Genomic DNA, 24087 nt, shown 5'->3' on the forward strand with positions numbered 1-24087 from the left:
AAAATCCCTTATTACTGTGTGCTAGAAGCTTCTCCAGCTTTGTTTCTGGCTTACAGTGGTTGTTGATGGAATGTGTAATTCTATCAGTAGCTTGTCGAGATTTCTACCATTGCTACCTGTGATGCGCATCCTACAAGACATACAGTATTATGCTACTGCGGTTCTTTAGCATCGACCCAGCTGTTGTGCAATGAAGGGAGGCCAAGTCATTTGACCAAGATATTGTTCCCCTGTCATGTACTCTATAAGGAGCATGCCTGATTCAATGCTTGTCTGTAATTCGTCTGTGTAAAAACTAACAATTTCATGGCCACTATCATCCTTATGATGTAAGCTCTAGGGTTTGTTCATTGCACTTTGGAAACTTCAAATATCTCAGTTGACCAGTTCAGTAGGTCTGATTTCTCTAAAGTGCTCTTGTGTTTTGAAGAACATACTAACTCATCTGGATTAAAATTTCTTCCTGCAGGAATACATCATTTTAGTGTGATTGTATGCCGTGTTTAGAAGCTCATTATCATGAATATTATGTAATTTCATTTTTATTGTTTCATGTAGAGTCCAGTTATGCTGCCCAATTATTTGTGGAAGAATATCCATCCATTTGTATGATCCACGAAGGTCAAACGCATCAAGATAGGGTTTTTATCCTTCTGTTCAAATGCTCCATGATACGTGCCCTCGATGGGGAGAATTTTGAGTAAGGGTGGAGTCCATACTGCTAGATTACTGTCTTGAAATATGAAACTCATCACCACGATTGGTTTTAAGGTTTATGGGACATTGATTTGTCCCCATCTCCAGAAATTGCTCAAACACCTGTGTAACATGCTTCCTAGTCTCGGCTTTCTTAGGTAGGGCCCAGGTAAATTTTAAATGCCTAGCAATGACCATTAAAATATATTTCAAATTTTCATTTAATTGTGAAAAATTGTTTCATACCTACAAGATCTGCCTGCCCATAAATCATTCAAACTCCAAATTATAGCACACATGTGCAAGAAAGTTTTGTGTGCTGGTTTGTGGAGTCCTCGAACTACTATCTCCATAATGATTCAGTTTTACGTCTTTCTTGAAGCTCTGACAATATGATATGATTTCATTCATGTGGGCTGTATTCCCGGAAGCTGCTGATGTGTTGAGTGGCCATAACCATTATATTATTTCATAGGGGTCATCGTAATATACAGGGCGATTCTGTGATGACGCTACAAACTTTAATGAATGGGGGAGAAGGGTAAATGTATCAGTCTGACGTAACTGATCCTGATCTCCAGAGACGGCCAACTGGAAAATCGTGTAAAAGAAAGTCATTCTGATGCCTGTAGCAAAGTGATACAAGTATTCATACTGTTGTTGCTAAGACTGGAGAGCAGGGAACTTTCTGAGGTAGTAGTGTGGACCATAACAAGAAAAAGATGTCCTGTAAATATGGGCTCTAAAACGAATTCCTTAAAGAGCTATGAGCACTTGTTCATCTTCACTACTGTGAAACGCGTCTCTTCTACTGAACAAGTGCCCATTGCTCTCAAGGGATGCATTTCAGAGCCCACATTTATTAGACATTTTGTTCTTGTTTGGTCCATACCGCCACCCCTGAAAATTGATTACGCTACAATATTAGGAACAACAGTACCGGTACATGCAGTCCACTGTCAGAAGTATTAGAACGATTTTCGCTTATAGATTTCGACTCTGTTGTTTCTCGACCGAGGTCCCTTGGCTCAAATTAATACTTTTACCCTTCTATATTATCCCTGAAAGTTTGTAACATCATCACAGAGCCACCCTTTATCTACTACGGAGATCAACATTTCTTTTTTTGGCTGAATGTCAATATCTTTTCCACCCAATGCACGTTTAATAATACACTCCAAGGAAAAAAAGACACACCACAAAGAAAATATCCAAATAGTATGGAAATCGATAGATGTGCTGTGCATTTGGACATAAACGAATGATTACAATTTCAGAATAACTGGATGGTTTTTCGGAAGAAAGAGATTAGCAAATTGAGCAAGTTAATAAAATGTTGGGACAACTCCAGCCCCTTTGCATGCTGTTATTCGGCTTTGAATTGAATCACAGAGTTGTTGAATGTCCTCATGAGGGTTATCATGCCAAATTCTGTCCAATTGACGCATTAAATCTTTAAAATCCCGAGATAGTTGGAGGACCCTGCCCATAGTGTTCCAAACGTTCACAATTGGTGAGAGAGCTGGCTCAGTAAGCACAAAGAGTAGCAGCTGAAACTCTCGCCGAGTGCTGGTGGGCATCGAAGCTCAGATCAAAGTGGGACCTGTCACTGAAGATAATTCTATTGCAGTCAATGACATTTCTGGCTGAAGATGTCTCTGGAGATTCCCCAGAGAGCAGTGGAATACCAACCTCATTGTTGTCCACTGCATGGCTCGACAAACAGGAAGAATGGTCTGGGGTGTCATTTATTTTCATAGCAGGACCCCTTTGGTTGTCACCTGCAGCCCCCTTACAGCACAGCAGTATGTTGATGGTATTCTACATCACATTCTGTTGCCCTTCATGGCATGCCAGTCTGGGTTTACATTTCAGCAAGATAATGCCCGCTCGCACACGGCGAGAATTTGAACTGCTTATCTTCGTGATTGCCAAACCCTGCCTTGGCAGGAGCATTATGAGTAGGGGCCTCCAACTGTCTTGGGATTTTTACGATCTAACATGCTTATTGAACAGAATTTGGCACGATCCCTCAGGAGGGCGTCCAACAACTCTATCAATCAATGCCAACCTGAATAGCTGCTCGCATAAGGGCCAGAAGTGGACCAATACATTATTGACTTGGTCATTTTGTGAAACTCTTTCTGTTAAATAAATCATCCAGTTTTTCTGAGATTATAATTATTTGTTTGTCTCTACATATACAGCGCATCTACCGATTTCTGTCACATTATTTTTTCTTAGAGTAGTTTTTGATATTTCCCACTGTTCAGCTTTTTATTCTTCCATCTGATGTGCTGTCCTTCCTACGTAAATTAGTCATACTTAATATTTCAGCATATATTTATATCTTATTGGGGTATACCTTTTGAGTTATGAAGTTTTTAAGAATAATAAGTCCACTAAGCTAGAAGGCTGTGGCTAAGCCATGTCTCCGCAATATTCTTTCTTTCTGGCGGCCTCGGCCTGCAAGTTTCGTAGGAGAACTGTGAAGTCTGGAAGGTAGAAGATGGGGTACTGGCAGAAGTAATGCTGTGAGGACGGTTCGTGAGCTGTGCTTGGATAGTGGAGAACTTGCATGCAAAAGTCAAAGGTTCCGAGTCCGAGTCTCGATCTGACACAGAGTTTTAATCTGCCAGAAAGTTTCACATCAGCGTACACTCCGCTGCAGAGTGAGAAATTTATTCTGGAAACAGTTAATAGGCTGTGGTTAGCCAATGTCTCCATAATATCACATCTTCCATGTGTGCCAATCCTTAAAGTTTCGCAGGAGAACTTCTGTGAAGTTTGAAAGGTAAGAGATGAGGTACTGGCAGAAGTAAAGCATGAGGAGTGGTCGTGAGTCGTGCTTGGATAGCTCGGTCGATAGAGCAGTTTCCCACAAAAGGCAGCGATCTCGAGTTCGAGTCTCGGTCTGGCACACAGTTTTAATCTGCCAGGAAGTTTCGCATCAGCGCACACTCCACTGGAGAGCGAAAATTTCATTCTGACAATGATGGCTGTAGAACGCCGGTGTTTTCACGAAATCTAAAAAGCCCAGACACCCTAAATATTTCCGGACAGATTATTCCCGAACATCATGATGTTTCAACTGAAAGACTACGTATTCGATGAGAAGGAGAGTTTTAACGCTTTTTGCATCTTCGCGTGGCTTAAATCTAAAAATATATGTAAGCTGGTACTCGAAATTTCTAATAAAAACTTGCGGTAGAATGCTATAATTTGGACACAATTTACTGTTTTGTGTTTCCTAAACAACCGATGTCTGTTTTATGTACCATTTCAAACAATTTTGCAAGTTACTACAGTGTTTCAGAGTCAGGCGTTTGCATCTATGTATGACTAACGTGATCAGCATTTTCAGTTGAATGGGGAATGACAACTTGATGGTCCTGCCACTGTTTAACTCCGCTGTAAGGGTTGTAAAGTGTAACAAATAAAATAATTTTACCTCCTGTAGGTGGTTTACATATCATTTCAGTCGAAATGAAACATAGTTTAGAGAGATAAATATGCATTTATTCTCCTTTTGCTCTTGTTGTCAATTTCAGGTAACACGGTAGGATATACAAATAAGTGCAAATATGCATATATTTTATTAGCAGCATCATGTAATGACGATGTTGATGCATCAAACACACTGCGAAAGAAGCACAGCACACATCAAAATTAGAAGCAGAAACGTCCTCTGAAGTGTTCTGATGGTTAAGCTACGTAACTGCATACCACACATTTCCAAAAATCCATACACATAGTCACACCAACCAACATGTTCATTCACAGCACACTCGGTGGCAAACATCAAGTTTCTGAACGTTGATTCCTGAAAGCAAGTGCGCTGTGCAGTATTCTCGTCATTGTATATTTAAATTGTTCTTTGCTAGTATGGCAGCTCTGTGACCGAAGCCGTTTCAGTGTTGAACATTGCAGCTATCTTTACATAATTCTAACATAATTCGTACCATTCATAGTATGAAAGCATTAATTTCATGCCACTGTATTGAGATTTTTAGACATTACCACTATGTTGAACTCAACATCAGAGGACTTTCACACATTCACATGTTTACCCACAGTCATTTATAGATTGAAGATTACAGAGACTAATATCTTTTTAACAGGTAAGGTATGCAACAGTATCTGCGAGACGACTGTCGTGACGATGATGATTGTGACAACTCAGAGTCTGGGAAGAAGAGTTCTTGTACTTCCTGTTATCGGAGATCTGGTATATAGCCAGTGTGCTGCTGCTGCTGTGGTGCTGATGGTCGAAACTCAGTCAGGTAATCCACCAGTGCAACGCTGTGGCGCAGTAGACAATGGAAATTCAAACACGTGGAAAAGTAGCTGTGTGTCCTGAGCGCATGAATCACGTAGGCTGACTGTGTGCTGCTGCTGCAGTGGTGTGGACAGTTGCTGCTCCACATCATCATCAGGAGACAGTAGCACAGTGAGGCGAATAATAAATGAAAACACATATAATCAATAATAACAATCCGTGAGAGAGATGGATGTATTAAGGATATTTATATTCTCCTTGTTTGTGGTGGCTGGTCTTTGGTGCTGCTGCTCACACATCATGTTGACTGAACTATAGACCACAAATGATGAGTCCATCTCATGAACATGGATATCATACTTGTATGAATAGATGAGATAAGCCACAACTTGGACTGTGATACGGTCGAATTCCCCCAACAGTGTAGCTTCCCACGATGTAAACATCACACTATTGGGCTACAGTAGTGGGGGATCTTGAAGGTGGCCATTTTGGGTCATACACTGTTGCGATTAAGACAAGGATAAAAGAAGCATCTTGTCATGAATTACACTTGCATAAACATAACTTAGGAGGACAAGTGTGCGGTTTGTTTACAGTAGAGTCGTAAATTACTAGGCCAAGAGGACAGTTTATTTACGAGGGTATTTCGGAAAGTATAGATACACCGTACACCAGAGGAACAGAAGAGTTTTGGCGAGCAAGTTGGCAACACTGGTGTTAACCTTGAACCGTTAGATTTCTCCTCGCGGTCGTTCGGCAGTTGAACATTGCTTCTGGTTGGAGTAGGTCGTGTTTAAAATGGCTGCGCCGATTCAGAATCCCGCCAAATGCGAAGTGCGCTCCGTCATACGTTTTCTTCATGGAGAAGGTCAGCGACCAGCAGATATTCACAAAGAAATTGTTTCTGTTTGTGGGAACATTATGAATCGACAAAATGTAACGAAATGGTGGCGTCATTTCTCGGAAGGTAGGACCAATGTTCATGAGGAACAAAGCACAGGTCGGCCATCTGTCATCTTTGATGCCCTTCTTCAGGGAACGGAGGAAGCAGTTCGTGCGAATAGACATCTCACATTGAAAGAATTGTATCAGATTGTACCGGATGTGTCAATGACAACTCTTTATGACGTTGTGACTGTCAAGTTAGGGTACAGGAAATTGTGTGTGCGCTGGGTTCCAAAACTGTTAACAGAAGAACACAAAAAGAAAAGGATGGGTTTATCACCATACACCCGAATCCAAGCAACAATCAATGCAATGGCGCACTTCGAACTCACCAAAAGCCAAGAAATGCAAAACGTCGATTTCAGTGAAGAAAATCATGGCTTTTGTTTTTTGAGACAGACAAGGCATTCTTCTGTTGGAATTTATGCCCCCTGGAACGACAATTAATGTTGCTGCATATTGCCAGACTTTGAAACGTCTTCGAAGGGCAATTCAAAACAAACGCTGGGGAATGCTGACAAGTGGAGTCCGCTTGCTCATGACAACGCTCGGCCTCACACAGCGCTCGTAACCAAAGCACTACTCAAACAATTCAAATGGGATGTATTGGACCATCCGCCATACAGCCCGGACATTGCGCCGACCGACTTCCATGTCTTCCGTTACCTGAAGTCACATCTTGGTGGAAAATCATTCCATGACGATGAAGAGATCAAAGATGAAGTTGAAATGTATTTCCAACAACACGCGACAACCTTCTATGACTGTGAGATACAAAAACTTGTGCACCGACTTCACAAATGTTTGGATAACAGGGGTGATTATGTCGAAAAATAACAAATAATCCAGTTAATAAGATGTAACTGACGTTTTATAAATAAATTTTCTATTTAAGGACTGCGAGCCATTGTATCTTTACTTTTCGAAATGCCCTCGTACATAAAGAGTACAATGGACACATTGATAGAGAACTGGTTTTGCTTCACTACTTACATCGAAACCCTTCATCATCGAACAGGAAAGGGAGGTAATGACAGTGGCACGTAAAGTGCCCTCCGCCACACACTGTTGGGTGGCTTGCGGAGTATAAATGTAGATGTAGATGTAGATATGCTATTGGGTTGGTGCATAAGTTCGTAGCGTTTTTCCACAAGTTTAGACTCGCATTCGGGAGGACGACGGTTCAATCCCGCGTCCGGCCATCCTGATTTAGGTTTTCCGTGATTTCCCTAAATCACTCCAGGCAAATGCCGGGATGGTTCCTCTGGAAGGGCACGGCCGACTTCCTTCCCCATCCTTCCCTAATCCGATGAGACCGATGACCACGCTGTCTGGTCTCCTTCCCCAAACAACCTAACCAACCAACCAACCACAAGTTTAATAAACACAACAAATACACGTAACAGAGGTGTTTTAGTCATTAATAATATATTCTCCTTCATTGTTTACAACAGTCTGCCAATGCTGCGGTATGATTCAAATGGCTCTGAGCACTATGAGACTTAACATCTGAGGTCATCAGTCCCCTAGAACTCAGAACTACTTAAACCTATCTAACCTAAGGACATCACACACATCCATGCACGAGGCAGGATTCGAATCTGCGACTGTAGCGGTCGCGTGGTTCCAGTCTGTAGCGCCTAGAACCGCTCTGACACACCGGCCGGCCGCTGGTATATCTTTTCGATTTCACGACTGTAGAAATCATGTGGTTTTGAGATGAAGAACTTGTCGAGCCACGTTCAGAGCTCGTTTTCATCCAGAAAGGAAGTTCCTTGAAGGTTGTTCGATAGGTAGCAGAAAAGGAAAATTCTGAGGGAGCAAGGTCAGGTGAAAAAGGTGGAATAAGGTAACTGCGAAATGACTACACAATTCAACCCCAGCATAGCGTTTTTTGCGTCTAGCAGAATATGGGCAGGGGCTATCGTGTGGTGGCATCACTTCATGCAGTCTTCATGGTCGTCGTTCTTGGACTGCATCTGCAAGACGTCTCAGTTTCTCACAGTAAATGTCAGCAGGGATGATTACACCTTGGGGAAGCAATTCGTAGTACAACACACCATCGCTGTCCCACTAGATGCATAACATTAACTTTTATAGATGCATGCAGGCATTTTTATGGTGAGTTGGTGTTTTGTTTTAGCTCGGCCACTGCTTTCCTTGGGTTAGCATAAAGATATCATTTCTCATCACCAGCAACGAAACAGAAGAGCAAAGGTCAGTGTGCTGGCCGGAATGGCCGAGCGGTTCTAGGCGCTACAGTCTATAACCGCGCGGCCGGCACGGTCGCAGGTTCGAATCCTGCATCGGGCATGGATGTGTTTGATGTCCTTAGGTTAGTTAGGTTTAAGTAGTTCTAAGTTCTAGGGGACTGATGACCTCAGAAGTTAAGTCCCATAGTGCTCAGAGCCATTTGAACCAAAGGTCAGTGTTGCTAACGAGCTAACTGGTGATGAGGAAGCACAGATGCATATATGGCCACCTACTGATTTTTGTGAGTTTGATGTAGAGCAGGAAGTTGCCACATACCCAATTTTTCAACCTCCCTCATTACATGCAAATGTTGCACGATGGTGGAATGATCACAGTTCATCACATTTACTAGTTCTCGAGTATGTTGATGTGGATCACTGTGGATTAGTGCGTTTAAACGATCCTCATCAAACCCCAAACGCCTGCCTGAACGTGGAGAGTTACTAATGCCAAAGATATCCTTCTTATAACGGTAAAACCATTTTCTTTCCGTGCTCTGTCTAATGGTGTTATCTCCATACACGGTGCAAATGTTTCTGGCTGCCTCCACTGCTGTCACCCCTTTATTGAACACAAACAGAAGAATATGTCGGAAATGTTCCGATTTATCCATTTGGCACTCCATTTCCTCGCGTCCGCAACTCCACAGATGACAAAATGACAATGTGTAAACTCAAACAGCAACAGTGAACTACAAATAAAAAATGATAATCGATAAATAAACCCATAGCAACCAGAATGCAAAAAAAAGAGCTTCGAACTTATACATCAACCTAAAATCTCTTTGTAGTACTTCTGTATTTATGTTTCCCTGTGTTTTCTATAATGAACACTTCACGAAATTTTGTGGTATCTTTTTCCAGACGGTTACTTTCGTTAGAATAAGTGACAGAGCGTGCTTTGATTTTGAATAACTGTGATATTTTTTTGAGTCTCTTAATTACGTAATTAAAGTTCTACACAGACGGTGCTTTAGTATCATTGCTCATTATGGAAAATTACCTTAGAAATACAGTGACTATCAGTGAAGCATTAACCCACATGCTGCAGAGACTTGGGCAGCAGTGGAATTGTGCCATTCCACAGATGAAGTTGATTGCTACTTTAGATGATTTATCGTTATTCGACTCCCCGCTCTCATGCTGATAGAGGTTAAGTCCCGGCACAAAGAATTACACCTCAACTTCGTCCAAAGGGATTTAAAATATATGAAAATGGTTTACTAATCATAAATGTGTCAACCTACACGCAATTTATAAGTTAAAATCTGGGAAACTTTGAAGTTTTTGAAACGTAAAAAGCTGATTTTCTGGGATGGGTACATAGATAAAAGCAATTATTTCCTATTTATTTTGGCTTTTTGATGATGTTGCTGTGTAAAGGTTTGTGACTCTGAGAAAGTAGGAATGGAGAGGAAATGTCCGATCTGTTGATTTAGATGGGAAAGTGGGCATTAGCTGTAGGACTGGTGAAAGGAGTTAGATGATGCGAATTTTATGTGAGAAGTACAGCCGTTTGAGACTGACATGGCTACAGTGTGCTCGAGCACTGCAGTAGTCTAAAGCTCATGTTTCTTTATAGCTTAGCAGTGGTCAACATCATCGACAGTTTGACACCAGCACTACTAGCTGACTGTCACCTAACTTCGTCATTTGCTTTAAACTGGACACATATTGTTTCAATGTACACTGCATGCTTTTGATGTCACTTTGATGTCAACTGGTCCATACTTTAAGTGAACTCTCACAATGATATTAGTTTCCTGTAAACCCAACAGGTATTAGAAACAAATTTTGTTGTAAAAGATGAAACACCTCCCCTAAACTTTGATATGAACATCAAAGAATTAATAAGCAGAAAACAACGTATTTAAGGCTTGTTTTGTGAAAATGTACGACTATATCACAGCTTTAAGCGTATTTATGTATATCAAACCAAAACACTTCACATATACTGTAAATATAAAGACTGTACATATTATAAACAAAAGCTCCTCACTCTTCCAGAGACTGAGTGTTCCTCCAGTGTGACTTCTGCTGCAACTTCCCTGCAAGTGAGCAGCTCCAATACCCAGTTCATCTTCTGTACTGAGAAAGCAACGAGTGTTGATCCTCCTCCTCTTTATCACTATAAGTTGAAGAAATTACGATTGCATACGGTGTTCCAGCCTCCTGTTTAAATTCGACTCGTATACACCTCCAGTCAACTAATATGAAACTGCCCTCAGTGCGAAGCATGGTTAAAACTCCACAGTTCATAATCCTATTGGAGGTGGTCAGCTCATCGTATCACGTTTCTCGACTCCTTCATAAGCCCAATTTTCTCCCCTTCCTTGTAAATAGGCCACTCAGAGAACTTCTAAGTCAACACGTATATTCAGCTCAGTTACAGCTCAGTATTGGCTCATCCAATCACATTTAACAACTCCTTCATAGGTCACACAACCTTTCCTGGAAATACGGCAATCGGCGAGCTACCTGTGGCAAGTATGAGTGAGATATAACATAATTCTCGTCCAGTGGTGTTCGAAACTACATAATGTGTGCGTGTCATTGGCTAGCGTTGCTAGTTTCCTGTCGCTCAGGCGCCTAAAACAGTGAAACTTTACGTACAATGACCAGTTTGAAAGGCTATTATTGTCTTATTTTGCTAGCTATCGTGGTCAGTATGTGCCTAAATATATGTGTGTTCGCCATTTAGGCGTCACAGACACTTGCTAGTGTAATGTCCTAGTCGGCTTGTTTCGTATTTTAACGTTTTGCGAGAAACAAATATATTTTGAGTTACAACCGTTTCCATAGATAAATCAGTAGCTTATTTTTGTGTGCTATATTTGGAAGTATTACTGAACAAAATGTAAGACACTTTGTTTATTTACTATAGACTATACAGTAGTTTTGCTCTATTAACTCACAAGATTCCAAGTAAAACACGCTGAATTTTGATCATAGTGTTGTCTGTGATGTGGGAGCGGCATTTGTTATTTCAAATAATGTTCGAGGAAAAATGGGTACAAAAGACGAATTATCATCACCTGAGGTTTTTAGAAGTTTTTTCATTAATCGCTCATTCCACCTAACATAATTTTGGGGTTTGGGACTTTTATTTATTTATTTATTTATTTTTACAAGCAGTAGTGACACAAGGAAAGAATGTCTTGGATGAAATTGTAACTCTGTGCAACGAAACTGTGTTTGTAGCATTCAATGAATTGTAAAAAGTTACTTCTACGTATAAAACACGGTGTTCAACCTCCCTCAGCTATCCAAAAACGTCTACACTGGTTTCAAAATTAAAGCAACAAACGGAAATTTTGCAAAGTTACGTTATTTTGCCCCGAAACAGTATAAAAAGATGATAGTAAAGTAGAAACTATGTGAAGAACACAGAACGTAAACAACTGCAACATGCATAACGGTAGACAGAAACGTTCTTCGTTTTTTCCAACTTACAGGATTTGCACACACATTCCGACAACTGGTTCATGTGCTCAGTATGGGGTGTGACCACTTCTGCTAGCAATACAGGCCTGACAACTACAGGGCATGCTGTGAATGATGACATCAGCCTCGTGTTGAGGCAATAATGTCCTTCTGCAGAGCTGCTCGCAAGTGTGGGAGAGTGGTTGGTGAATGCTGACGTGATGAAACCCGTCTCACCCGTCTCCCTAGGGCTTCCTAGACCTGCTCAATGGGCTTCAAATCGGAAGATTGAGCAGGCCACGCCATGCGTGCAGTATCTTCCGTTCCCAAGAAAATATCAACTTTGGCAATCAACCCGTACAATTTCATAAGAGGTGTTCGAGTGGTCACCATAATTCCTGCCCACAGCATTAGGGATCCTCATCGATATGCGTCTCTTTCGAAAATATTTGTGTCCCAAAGTCGTATTCCACGTTCCCTCCTGATACAAATCCACAGAGAATCACTCTCAAGACCAAATCAGGACTCATCTGTGAGAAGAACATTGGCCCACTATTCGACCGTTAAGGTGGCATGTTGATGACTGCACTCTAGACGTTGCTTTCTGTGAAGCCGCTGCACAGCTACACATACAGCAGGTTTCCAACAATAAAGGCCACTCTGCCGAAGCCTTTTGTACGCTGTTTGCCTCGATACAACACGTCGGGTGGATGCTGCGAGGTCAGATGTCAGTTGCCGTGCAGTGCTAAGGGGGTACTATCTTGATCTTCCAGTGAATTAACGGTCCTGTGTTTCCGATGTCAAACGTGATCGTCCCTGCCCTCATCTTCGGAATTCAGATTCGGTCTGTACAAACTGTCGGCACATTCGAAAAACAACAGAACGACTCACATTAAGCCATCGGGTCACATGAGTTTGTGACTGTCCTACTTCCATTGTTCCTATGGACCTTCATCGCAGAGAATCTGGTAGGCATCTTCTCTGTTCATATTGCACCGACTATGACTGTGTACGCAGCCACTGTGGATGTGGGTCTACCCGGCAAGCACTACGCCGTTTGATAGATGTCATGACGTCATCGTTGGCGTGATTGTCCATTGACCGGAATGCCATCTTCCGTGCAGAACACTATTCTACGGATATCTGTTGACAGTTTGTATGATTATATAGTGAATTAGACAATTGACGGGGAAATAGCGGTTTGTTGCTTTAATTCTGGACACCAATATACTTCTCAAACCTCTGCCCCATTTTGCTACCCCTCTCTCTCTCTCTCTCTGTCTCTTTCTCATACCCCTCCCGCCCCCCCCCCCCCTCCCACACACACACATCATATAAGTTCTCCTCCAGCAGCCGCACAACAATAGTTTTCACTAAACATTCAACAGAGACAGAACGATGAAAAAGTGGGTGGCGACAATAACATAGCGCCTGTCTATGAGTGCGGAGACATAAGTGTTTGCTCTAATACCGTTTTTTGTAAAATATACGTGAAAAAAGGTGAGAGTGACATGTAAAAAAAGTGGGAAACAACGTGTACAAATACAACAATAACAACAAAGTCAACCAGAGACCCACAAGGGGAAGAAAAATGTAAGTGTAGTGACACACACAACAACTACTCACGAAAAAGTATTTCAAAAACGAGTAAATTTCTTTACGATTGCTTTGCAGATGACATGCTGGCAAAACTACAAAAAGAGGTAAATACAAGCCGACCTTTAAAAATTCGTTTCCACAAGCAATGTAATTCGACGTGAGAAATCGAAATAAGTTAACAAAATGCACATGCCCTAGTTTTAGGACTAAAACAGAAAAACAATAATGAATTTTGTATGATATTTTACGGACATAAATCGAAACCACAGAAGTTGACACATAGGTGTCGAAACATATCTGGGTAAACAAAAAGAAATGCATTGTGTTTTGGGTAAGGCAGAATTAAAAAAAAAAAAGAACAGTATAATTCGATGACACGAAAGAAAAACGTCAGATGATAATCCATGATGTTCCATATTACAATAATGTAAATGAAGTTATTTCCTGGCTAATACAGCTGTTTGTTATTTTCAATTTTAGGCCTAACTCAGGCTATGCTCCAATGCTCCACTGGGATAAAACATACAGGGTGAAAAGTATTTAAACCGACAAACTCTGGGAGGTTGTAGGGGACATCAAAACAAATATTTTTCCCTAATGTCATTTTTTCCTATGAGGATTATTTAAACCGGTGGAGGCCGTATTACGCTCTTCAGTTGTTAGAGGGCGTATTACGCTCTTCAGTTGAAGGCAATTGCTGTCCACCAGTGTAGTAGTGCATTGTCTCTGTTTACTAATGGAGCGATACACCTGGAGTGAGTACACTGATATGGTTGGTGCGTACTACGTAGCGCACTACAACGGACGAGCTGCACAGCGGATTTATCAACAACAATATCCTAATCGCCGTATCCCGCATCATACGACCTTTGCTGCTGTGTACCAACGTCTGCATGAGACCGGGTCAATTAACAGATTACCTGGACAGGGACGCCGTCGCACGGTAAGAACGCTGCAATTTGAGGAAGCTGTCTTGCAGCATGTGGAGCGAGATCTTTCAATCAGCACTCGTGCAATTGCACGTAACATGAGGACGAATCAGACGAATGTAAGAACAGTCCTTCGAGAGCAATTGTTACGTCCATTTCACTTACAGCGTGTCCACAACCTCGAACCGGTTGATTATTCACCCAGAGCACAGTTTTCGCAGTGGTACCTGTAACAATGTGAAATACATCCTGCATTTCCATCCTCTGTGTTGTTTACCGATGAAGCAACGTTCGGGCGTGATGGAGTCTTCAACATGCACAATTCGCATGTTTGGAGTGAGGATAACCCACATGCCACAGTTACTAGCGCTCATCAAGTGCGGTTCTTCGTTAACGTGTGGGTCGGTGCTGTTGGGGACTATATTATTGGGCCGTATCTGCTACCTAGGCCATTAAATGGCAGGCACTACTACAATTTTCTCGCCAGAGCGTTTACAGAATTGTTGGAAGACGTTCCGCTCCCTACAAGACAACGCATGTGGTACCAACATGACGGGGCGCCGCACATTTCAGTCGTCGTGTGCGTCGATTCCTGGACCGACGGTTCCCAGAAACGTGTATTCAACCATGTGCCTCCATTCCATTGGCTGCCGTTTTGTTTCAGGGGTGTCGTACGATACCCAAGTTTCATCCCCCTTGACTATTCGAGAAAGAAAACCATCGCATTCTTTATTGTAGCGTGTCAAAAACTGAAGTGCACTGCCCATCCGTTGTTTTTTGTGTTGTTCAGTAAGAATTTTGGGTGCCTAACGTGAGCAAAGTTTTCTAAATTCCAGTTTTTCAGAAACAATTTCATGAATTAGTGATCATGAGATTCGCGGAACTTCCATAGCAAGGGCACTAAGTGTAAACTTATCGTTGTGTTTAATCTTCTCTTCAGTTGTGTGAATCAGTTCATCACTAACCACAGACGGGCGTCCACTTCGTTCTTCATCGTGCACTTGATCACGTCTTTCATTGAACAGTCTGACCCATCATCTAACCATTGAATCACTCATAGCATTTTGTCCGTAAACCTCGCAGATTTGCCGATGAATTTCCTTTGGTTTAACTTTCTTTGCATTTAGAAAACGATTCACAGACCTGATTTCACATGCGGTGGTATTTTCAACTACAGCTGACATTATAAAGAAACACTACAAAGCACACGTCGGCAGCAGCGATCTGAAAATGGCGTACATGTCTTCTCCATGAGTCGGAGTAACTGCCGCCCATGCTCGGAACTGCGATCGTAGTGCTGCCGCGGATAGAAATAGAAACGGAACTTACTTTGTGGACGACCCTCGTATGTAAAGTTAAGTAGTGATTCTGAAGCACCACACGAAGCTAAGTTAGGAGTACAGAGGTCATGGTTAAATAATTAAATCAGACAACATTATGAACAAAAATTAAACTAAACAAGAAAATTAAACTATACGATTAGCACCTGCACACAGCCACTTACCTGAACAACCCTACAATTCTCCTAGAAGAAAAGGTATTGCAGAGACATGTCTTAGCCACAGCCTGGGGGATGTTTCCACAATGAAATTTTCACTCTGCAGCAGAGTGTGCGCTGATATGAAACTTCCACGCAGATTCGAAATCTTTTTCTGGGAACATCTCCCAAACTGTTATTAAGCCTTGTCCCCGCAATACCCTTTCTTCCAGGAGTACTAGTCCTGCATGTTTCGCAGAACTTCTGTGAAGTTTGGAAGGTGATCAGCCGTTAATTTATCAGATTTCGATGCCGTTACAATAAATTTTGAACTTCAAAAAGTGATTCTCGAATTCTCAGTCCTTAATCTCTAGGAGCTTCTTTTAAAACTATGAAAATGGGGTATGCAATTTGCCAGTTGCAGAGACTGTAGACTGAATTGTGTAACTGTAACTAATGACTGTGACTGCACAATGAGTTCAGTTTTCTTTGCACCCTTTAATTTAAAACAAAGTACATCCAGAAGCCAACTGCAGGTTGAATCCTCTCTGATCAGAGCTATGCACATTTTCAGCACCCAAAACTCTGATAAGCCCCTTAACTTGCACTACAAATCGTAAAACGACCTCGTCGAGGCCCTTCTTATTGTTTATGTAGGTTCTAGTTATAAACTTCGTTATTTTCCGAGATACAATTACGTCTGCCGATTTTAAATTGAATGCCCGTTTGGAGCTTGCCTTGGAATTAGTTAACTTTACTTCCCTATTCATTTGCACGGTCCATTTTTGAAGAGGAGTATTATGAATAACCAGTTGATGGTCCATAGCCTCGGATACTTTACATGAATTCCATCTGTATATTACCTTCACCTTATCCCTTTTTGAGCTGTCGTGCAGAACACACTTTTCCTAGCAACAAAGTTGTGTCACTTTGCGATACTTACGTTTCACGGATAAAAGTGACCGTTTTCTCTTCTTTCTGCTCTTCCAAAATTCAATAGCAGATTTTTTTATATTCGAAATTTAATCTGGTTTTCTGAAGAAAGAACTTTGCTTAGAATTAAAGACTCCCCATTAGTTTCCGAAACACAGTCATTTTCAGTCATTGCTTCATCACGGTTAAAAAAAAATGGCTCTATGCTATGGGACTTAACATCTGTGGTCATCAGTCCCCTAGAACTTAGAACTACTTAAACCTAACAAACCTAAGGACATCACACAACACCCAGTCATCACGAGGCAGAGAAAATCCCTGACCCCGCCGGGAATCGAACCCGGGAAGCCGGGTGCGGGAAGCGAGAACGCTACCGCACGACGCTTCATCATGGATCTCTGATCCATCACACCATACATAACCCATTATCTTGGTGCGTAGTGATGTACTGTCTCTCAGAAATCAATGTTACAACGGTATCCCTCAAATCCACTTCCTACGAATTAATAGAACCTTTATAGAATTCCATATTGCTGAAATGATCAGTTACCGTTCGGCAATTATTAATTGGGTGAACGGTTGGTATCTTCCGTATTTGTAAACTGATGTATTTTGTACACAATGCGAAGCCTCAGGTTGACCACAATTTTATTCAGCAATACAAGTACAGTGAATACTGACAAGTGCAGTCTTTAGAAACAAATCCTGAAATCATCTCTGTCGTGTTGTCAATAACTTGTTGCAGCAACTGTTCTCACGGTATAGCTCGCTAAGCAGTTTCTACTCGAATTTATCGCCTCAATACACCGGTGCTCACGGTTTGTGAGATCCTCTTCGTTAGAGCCTATGGAGATGAGCCATGAAGAGATCTTTACTTACACGACTCAGCCTATAGTCTCTGCAACTGTAAAATTGCTTACCCCGCTTTTCGTACTTTTAGCAGAAACTCAAGAAGGGTATGGACCAAAAGTTGAAGAATCTCTTTTTGAAGCCCCGCAGGTTCTTGTGACGAGATCGGAATCTAGTAAATTAACGTATGACCACACCAAAAGATATTCTATAGCAGTTTTCTTTCCCAGTGCAGGAGAAAAATCTGTATTACTTTTAGATTCTTGACGTGGTCACTGTCAAACAACCGTTTTGAGCACCAAGCTTGAGGGCAATGAACTTGTTTATTTGGTGATCCTAAATGGCTTGATCGGAGAGATACAGTCATTGGATGCATATTTTTTTGATGTTGGAAGAACTTTGACAGGAGACTTTTAAATCTAGTTCTACTGAATGATTATGATGTCAATCTCCACTTGAGACGCAATATAATCAATCTGTATCACTAGTACATAATCAGTTCTCTTTGCAAAGCTTTTCCAGTGCACGGAGATATAGCTGGTACGGATCAGAATATTTAGAGGATCACTCACCACAATTACAGAATCCTGCCCAGTTTTGTTTTGTATCGTGTCGTCCATTGTGTATATCATGTGAAGAAATTTCGTTCATTTTATGTGCATGGTGTGAGAAGTCCTACGTTTTAAACATTTCTTGGCAGATTATCATAATGTGATGATTTTGTATCACAAAAATGAGTTGCTTGTTTTTTCAATTAACAAAATACAGAAACGTGAAACAATAAATTAAAGAAGAAGAGAAACACGAATTCAAAACATTAAGTAACAATTTAAAACATAAAACAAATTATGTAAAACATTTAATTAGAATAATAATGAATGCTTGCATATTTTAAGTAGGTATGTTGATGGTATTCTTAACAGCATGCTGGGCATCTTATTTTCTAAAAATATGCATTTCAGGAACCTGTTGTATTACATATGTGACTTGAAAGCTTCTTTAATTTATGTTGTAACAAAAGTTTTCATTTTGAAAAACTGATTAAAGGTGGTGGTGTATTTTCCAAAATTTCAAATTATTACAAAAGTTGATTAAATAGTTTTTAAGAACTTTAGTTACATTCCAGCTTTTATATGAAACACATTTTTTATGTTTCATGGTTTCCAAGGTATTCCCTCTAAACCCGACCTGCCAAGTTACCTTTCAAGGTGTGTTTTACAGCTCAAAGCGAAACTGGGCTAAAACGAAAATGTATTGTATTGACCTCTTTGCATACACGTCAAGTTTCATCAAGGTCATTTTTTTACATCTGGAAATGTTCTCTTGTTAGTCGATTCCGTCCGCGTCTGCTACTGGAGCTTCCGCGTGCTCAATGTGGTGGTTATCGGCGTCTATTACTGTATCGGAAATAAGCCGGAATCCCGCGGCCTGTTAATATTTATCTCGCTCTCAAACTGTGGATAGTAACTTTTCATTTACGTTGCCTGGGACTACGAGGACTGTACCACACAGTTTTGGTATAACAGTGCATTCTGACTGTTTGTTTCACACCTTTATGACATAGTGGGCCTATCTAGTTTCATCCTGTGTTTCTGAGAGGGACGATAAGTTATAGCTATAAATAACATGTTTCACAAAAATGTCAACTTCAGTCATAATCATTGGATTCCAAACTTTATCAGAGCTTCAGTATGTAAGCTCATCGTGTAACTAAAGGAAATCGGAATACAAACACTTTATATACTAAAAACTTAATGGACTGAATTAATCGTCCATTACATTAGTGGCTTTCTCATGTCATTTCTCTTAATGTGATACATGGGGTGTATAACTATTGGAGAACATGGCACATTTGAGACAATAGTAATGCTTTCACTATTACTTTACAAGGGCCTCATTAGATGCTGAATAATGGCACACATTCTGCTGATTACCTTTGAAACAAGTGACTGCGATATCAATTTCGGGAAAAAACTGTCCAGATGTGTGTGTTTCTGGACTAGCCATTTTATCACACTTATAATGTACGCTGGGCTCTCGAGTCTACAATCTGAAAAACTACTTTATATGTAAATGCCGTGCTCATAACATGACAGTAAGAATTGCATCTAAGAGAGTGGAGCACGTCACTATGACATCTGGTCTAAACTAATATGCACACTTTTAATGTATATACGTTACATTAGACTGATATTAGCAGTATATAAAAAGTAAAATGCCTAAAATTGAAAAAGAAATGTGTAAACACCATGTGCCTAATTCTTAGTGTAATAGTATATCGAAATTGGTTTGATGGAACTTTTCTTTCTCAGTGCTGGAGAAACGTCTGTATTATTATTAGATTCATGGGGTGGTCAGTGTGATAGAACCGTTTTGAGCGTCATACCTGAGCACAATGCACTTGTTAATTTGATGATCCGAAAAGGCGCAGCAGGAGAGTTACAGACATTGGACATACACGGCTTTTGAAGTTAAAGGAATTTTGTGAGGAGATTTTCATATTCACCTCTACTGAATGATTATGACATCAGCCTCCACTTGAGAAACAATATAATCAAGCTGCAGTCACCAGTACATAAGCAATTCTCTTCACTGAGGTTTACCAGTGTACTGAAATACGTCTGATACTAATCAGGATATTTAGAGAATCTCCCACCACAATTTGAGAATTCTGCTGAATTATGTTTTATGTTGTGTTGTTCGTCGAGTGTATTATGTGAGGAAATTTCGTTCATTTTATGATTACGGTCTTAAAAAAGTTATATTTCAAGAATTTTGTTACATATTATCATATTGTGATGATTTTTTTTATAACAAAGAGGTACTTAATATTTTCAATTAACAAAATACACATTTGCGAAATGGTACACTAAAAAAACAAGAAAACACGAATTTAAAATGTGAAATAATAATTAACAAAGTAAAACAAAATAAGTAAAACAAATAATCAGGATAATAATGAATGCTTATATATTTTGCTTAGGTATGTTGAAAATACTCTGACAGCAAACTGTGTACAGCCTATTTTCCAAAAAAGGCACTTCGGAAACTATCTGTATTACTCAGGGATGGACATGGCGTGAAAAACTTCTTTAATTTATGATATAACAAATGTTTTTATTTTGCAAAATTACGTAAAGTTGTTGGGGTATTTTGCAATATTTCAAGCTATTTTAAAAATTGATTACATTCTTTTGAGTACGTTAGTTACATTTCAGCTTTTATATGAAACACGTTTTTTATATTTCGTGGTTTCGAAGATATTTCCTCTAAACCTAATATGCCAAATTACCTTTTAGGGTGTGTTTCACCCCTTAAACGTGGAATTGACCAAAAACAAAAAAAAGTGTTGCATTCCTTCGATCTTTCTGCATACTTGCCAAGTTACATTAAGATCGTTAATTTATAGCTGGGAATTTTCCCTTGCTAGTCCCTGCTTTCAGAGGGCCTCTGGCTGATTAAAATAGCTGCGCGGGATAGCCACGCGGTCTTCGGCGCCATGCCACGGTTCGCGCGGCTACCCCCGTCGGAGGTTCGAGTCCTCCCTCGGGCATGGGTGTGTGGGTTGTTCTTCGCGTAAGTTACATTAAGTAGTGTGTAAGCCTAGGGACCGATGACCTCAGCAGCTTGGTCCCATAAGAACGTACCACCACAAACTGACTGGGATACTGGGGAAAGGTGGTAGGGATTGCAACACTAACACTCGTAATAATACATCTAGTAAACATAAAAACAAAAATGTTTTGTGAAATCATAATAGAACAGGACATTGTTTAAATTTAGGCATCCTTCCTGACGATTGCACAATTACAAAACCGACACAGAGAGTGCGTGTTGAATAGATGAATAGAAAAACTTTACTGTGGGATGACACTGAATGTCTGTAGCAAAGATGCAGTCGCGGGCGAGACTGCAGCTCCTGGTCCTTCCATGAAGGTCTTAACCTCAAAAACTAGGCTAGTGTTACCCTGCTGGGCGGGAAAGGGATAGTCATCGCCTGCTGGGCCATGGAATCAGGCCACTTACTTTTTGCCCCGGAGGTTCCCTGACCTGGTGCCGCCCCAATGGTCAGAGTGACAGGCTTTTCTGTGTCTCACGACCGCGAAGACTCTCCGTTCGAACTTGAAAAACATTTTTAACGGTTGCTGCCACGTGGAGAGAATTATCAACTCTTCTCCAAATTTTGACAGTCGAAATCGGTTTACAGATTTCGGTTCCTCTGTATGCTGGGAATTCCTAGTATAAGGTCTCTTCCCTCTTTAAAATTTCGTTATTCTTTTAATTCGCTGTCGAATTTTTAGTTGCGTCGAAATAAAATTTACATGAAAATTATGACTATACCATTGTGTTGCACATCATCAAATGGTCCCGACTCTGTCACCTAATTAGTGACTTCTTAATTTCTACTCGACTAATCCTTTGTTTCCATCCTCGCGAGACTGTCCAAGTGGATGTCTAGGCACGTGACGTTCCTGGGTGGTTTCGTTACACGCGTTCGTTTCTAACTATTAAACAACAGGAGGAAGGTCTTTAGAAGTAATATAGCATCTAATATTTTCTATGAAAATTAATTTACCTTTTGCTTGGCAGCAAGCACAGAACCATCCCATAGTTGAGGTGCTCCAGTGTTAAAGTTCCCTGGATGAAACCAAACCATAACGGGCCAACCTCCTGGTGGACTTGTTCCTGTCAAGTAAGTAATACTGTCTTTTAAAAATGCAATGTAAACTCAGGAAAAATATAACATAAGAATTAACAGCAAAAGTAAGTAACAAATGCTGTAACATAACAACAACGAATCTACATTACACTCCATGATATATAAGTTGCAGAAGCCACAAAAGGCTGTTAGTCCATGCTTAAATGTATATGAATGACATGATATCATTGGAAATGTATCATAAGAACTAGATAGCAGTTTTCAGAGATTAAAGATGTCATACTGTGAACTAGTTACCTGGAATGAGATACATTAAAGTGGAGACAAGTGCATCACAACATCATACTAAAGCAGAGTACCGAAATAAAGACATATATATTGCTGCAATGCATGAAACGGAGTATCTACCACATTGTACAATAAACAAATTGTGCAGTCATCACTATTATAATGCATTTAGGGGAGCACAGATACATACCACACAACTGAACTTTTAGTACCTGTTCTGCGTTACATCCCACATTTGACAATCTGACGACGGTAGACTGGTTTTATATCTTTGTTAAGGGCATATGTTTGGAGACTCTGGAGTTATCTGAACTCCCAAATAGCAATATAAAACATAGTCTACACACTTAAGAAATAATCCTCCAATGCCACAACTAGTTTACATTCTTAGCTCCATAACCTTCGTATCGTACTATCCCTAAACCATGCTCAGTATAATGAGGCACTGGACTTGCATTTGGAAGGAGTATGGTTAAAAGCCCCATCTGATTATCCAGATTTAGGTTTTCACTGATCTTTCTGCATCATCTGAGACATAATGCTGGAGTATTCCTATTGAAAGGAGACGACCAGTTACCCATGCAATGTTAGTCAAATTTAAGATTTTGCTCTGTTTTCTGCTTTCATCATAAATAGGACGCTAAACCATAATGATCTTTCCTTTATTATCTCCTTCATTATCTGTGTCCAAACCCATATCAACCCAAAAGCCATGAACTCAAGTTGCCAAAACAATACAGACCAATACATTTTATTCCATAATTATGTTACAACTACACATACTCCTTCACCACATTTGATCCACAAATTGTTAATAAAATTGACTACCATGCACAGAAAACAATTTGTTATCCGCTGGTTGAAAAGCATTCCCATATAGCTGCAATCTCATTTATCCATGTTGCCGAGTATCTGATGCCCAACTTAACCCCTCCCCTTAGTGTCTTCCCTAATTTCCTTCATGAAATGTTTGATCCTTATACTATTTGAAACCAAGTGAGACAGTGCAGCTGTTAATGCCTTGGACGTGCATTCAGGAATAGTAGGATTCAATTCCGATCAGATCTTCGAGATTAAGTTTTCTTCGCTTTTCCTAAATCTGTCAATGTGAATTCTGGGATGCATATTTTTGAAAGTAAACGGTCAGTCCCCTTTCCAGTCCTTATCCTTTCCAAGCTTGTGCTCGATATCTGATGGCAACTTCATTAATATAATATATATTATATATATATAATATGATTTCATTAATGATCATTAAATTGTGACCTTCGCTAGTTTTTACTGTTTCACAAAATTCGGAATCCAAAGCTATACGACCTCATACAAATCCCATGGCAGCAATTTCTTAGAACCTTCAAGCTGACTTACCTATTACCCACAGTGATCATATTGCAGAAGTTGTTCCACTGCAGAAGTATTCCTTGGTCCAATAGTTCATCTCTTGAAACTTCCTGGCAGATTAAAACTGTATGCCCGACGGAGACTCGAACTCGGGACCTGAGCTACCGAAGCACGACTCACGGCCGGTCCTCACAGCCTTACTTCTGCCAATATCTCGTCTCCTACCTTCCAAACTTTACAGAAGTTCTCCTGCGAGCATCTTAGGCCACATTTACTGATATCATAAGCTGTCTTATTTAGGCCACCTCTCTCATATTTCCACCATATATTTCTCTCTCAGACTTCATTAATGAAACAGGCTCTAAAAGTATTTCCTACACAATAGGCGCTGGAAAACAAGGTTCTCTCTTAAT

The 24087-nt window shown here is 40.4% G+C and overlaps 1 protein-coding gene across 1 annotated transcript in view; it reads right to left on the reverse strand.

The window, feature by feature from the left end:
• The window catches only part of LOC126470684 (cocaine esterase), a 150997-nt gene that overhangs the window by 22363 nt on the left and 104547 nt on the right, over window positions 1-24087 (reverse strand). Inside the window, exon 3 of the mRNA XM_050098685.1 lies at window positions 21962-22071. Within this exon, the coding sequence (XP_049954642.1) occupies window positions 21962-22071 (110 nt within the window). The remainder of the gene's footprint in view (window positions 1-21961; window positions 22072-24087) is intronic.

This window comes from Schistocerca serialis, chromosome 3 (assembly GCF_023864345.2).
Source record: "Schistocerca serialis cubense isolate TAMUIC-IGC-003099 chromosome 3, iqSchSeri2.2, whole genome shotgun sequence".
NCBI classification, from domain to species: domain Eukaryota; kingdom Metazoa; phylum Arthropoda; class Insecta; order Orthoptera; family Acrididae; genus Schistocerca; species Schistocerca serialis.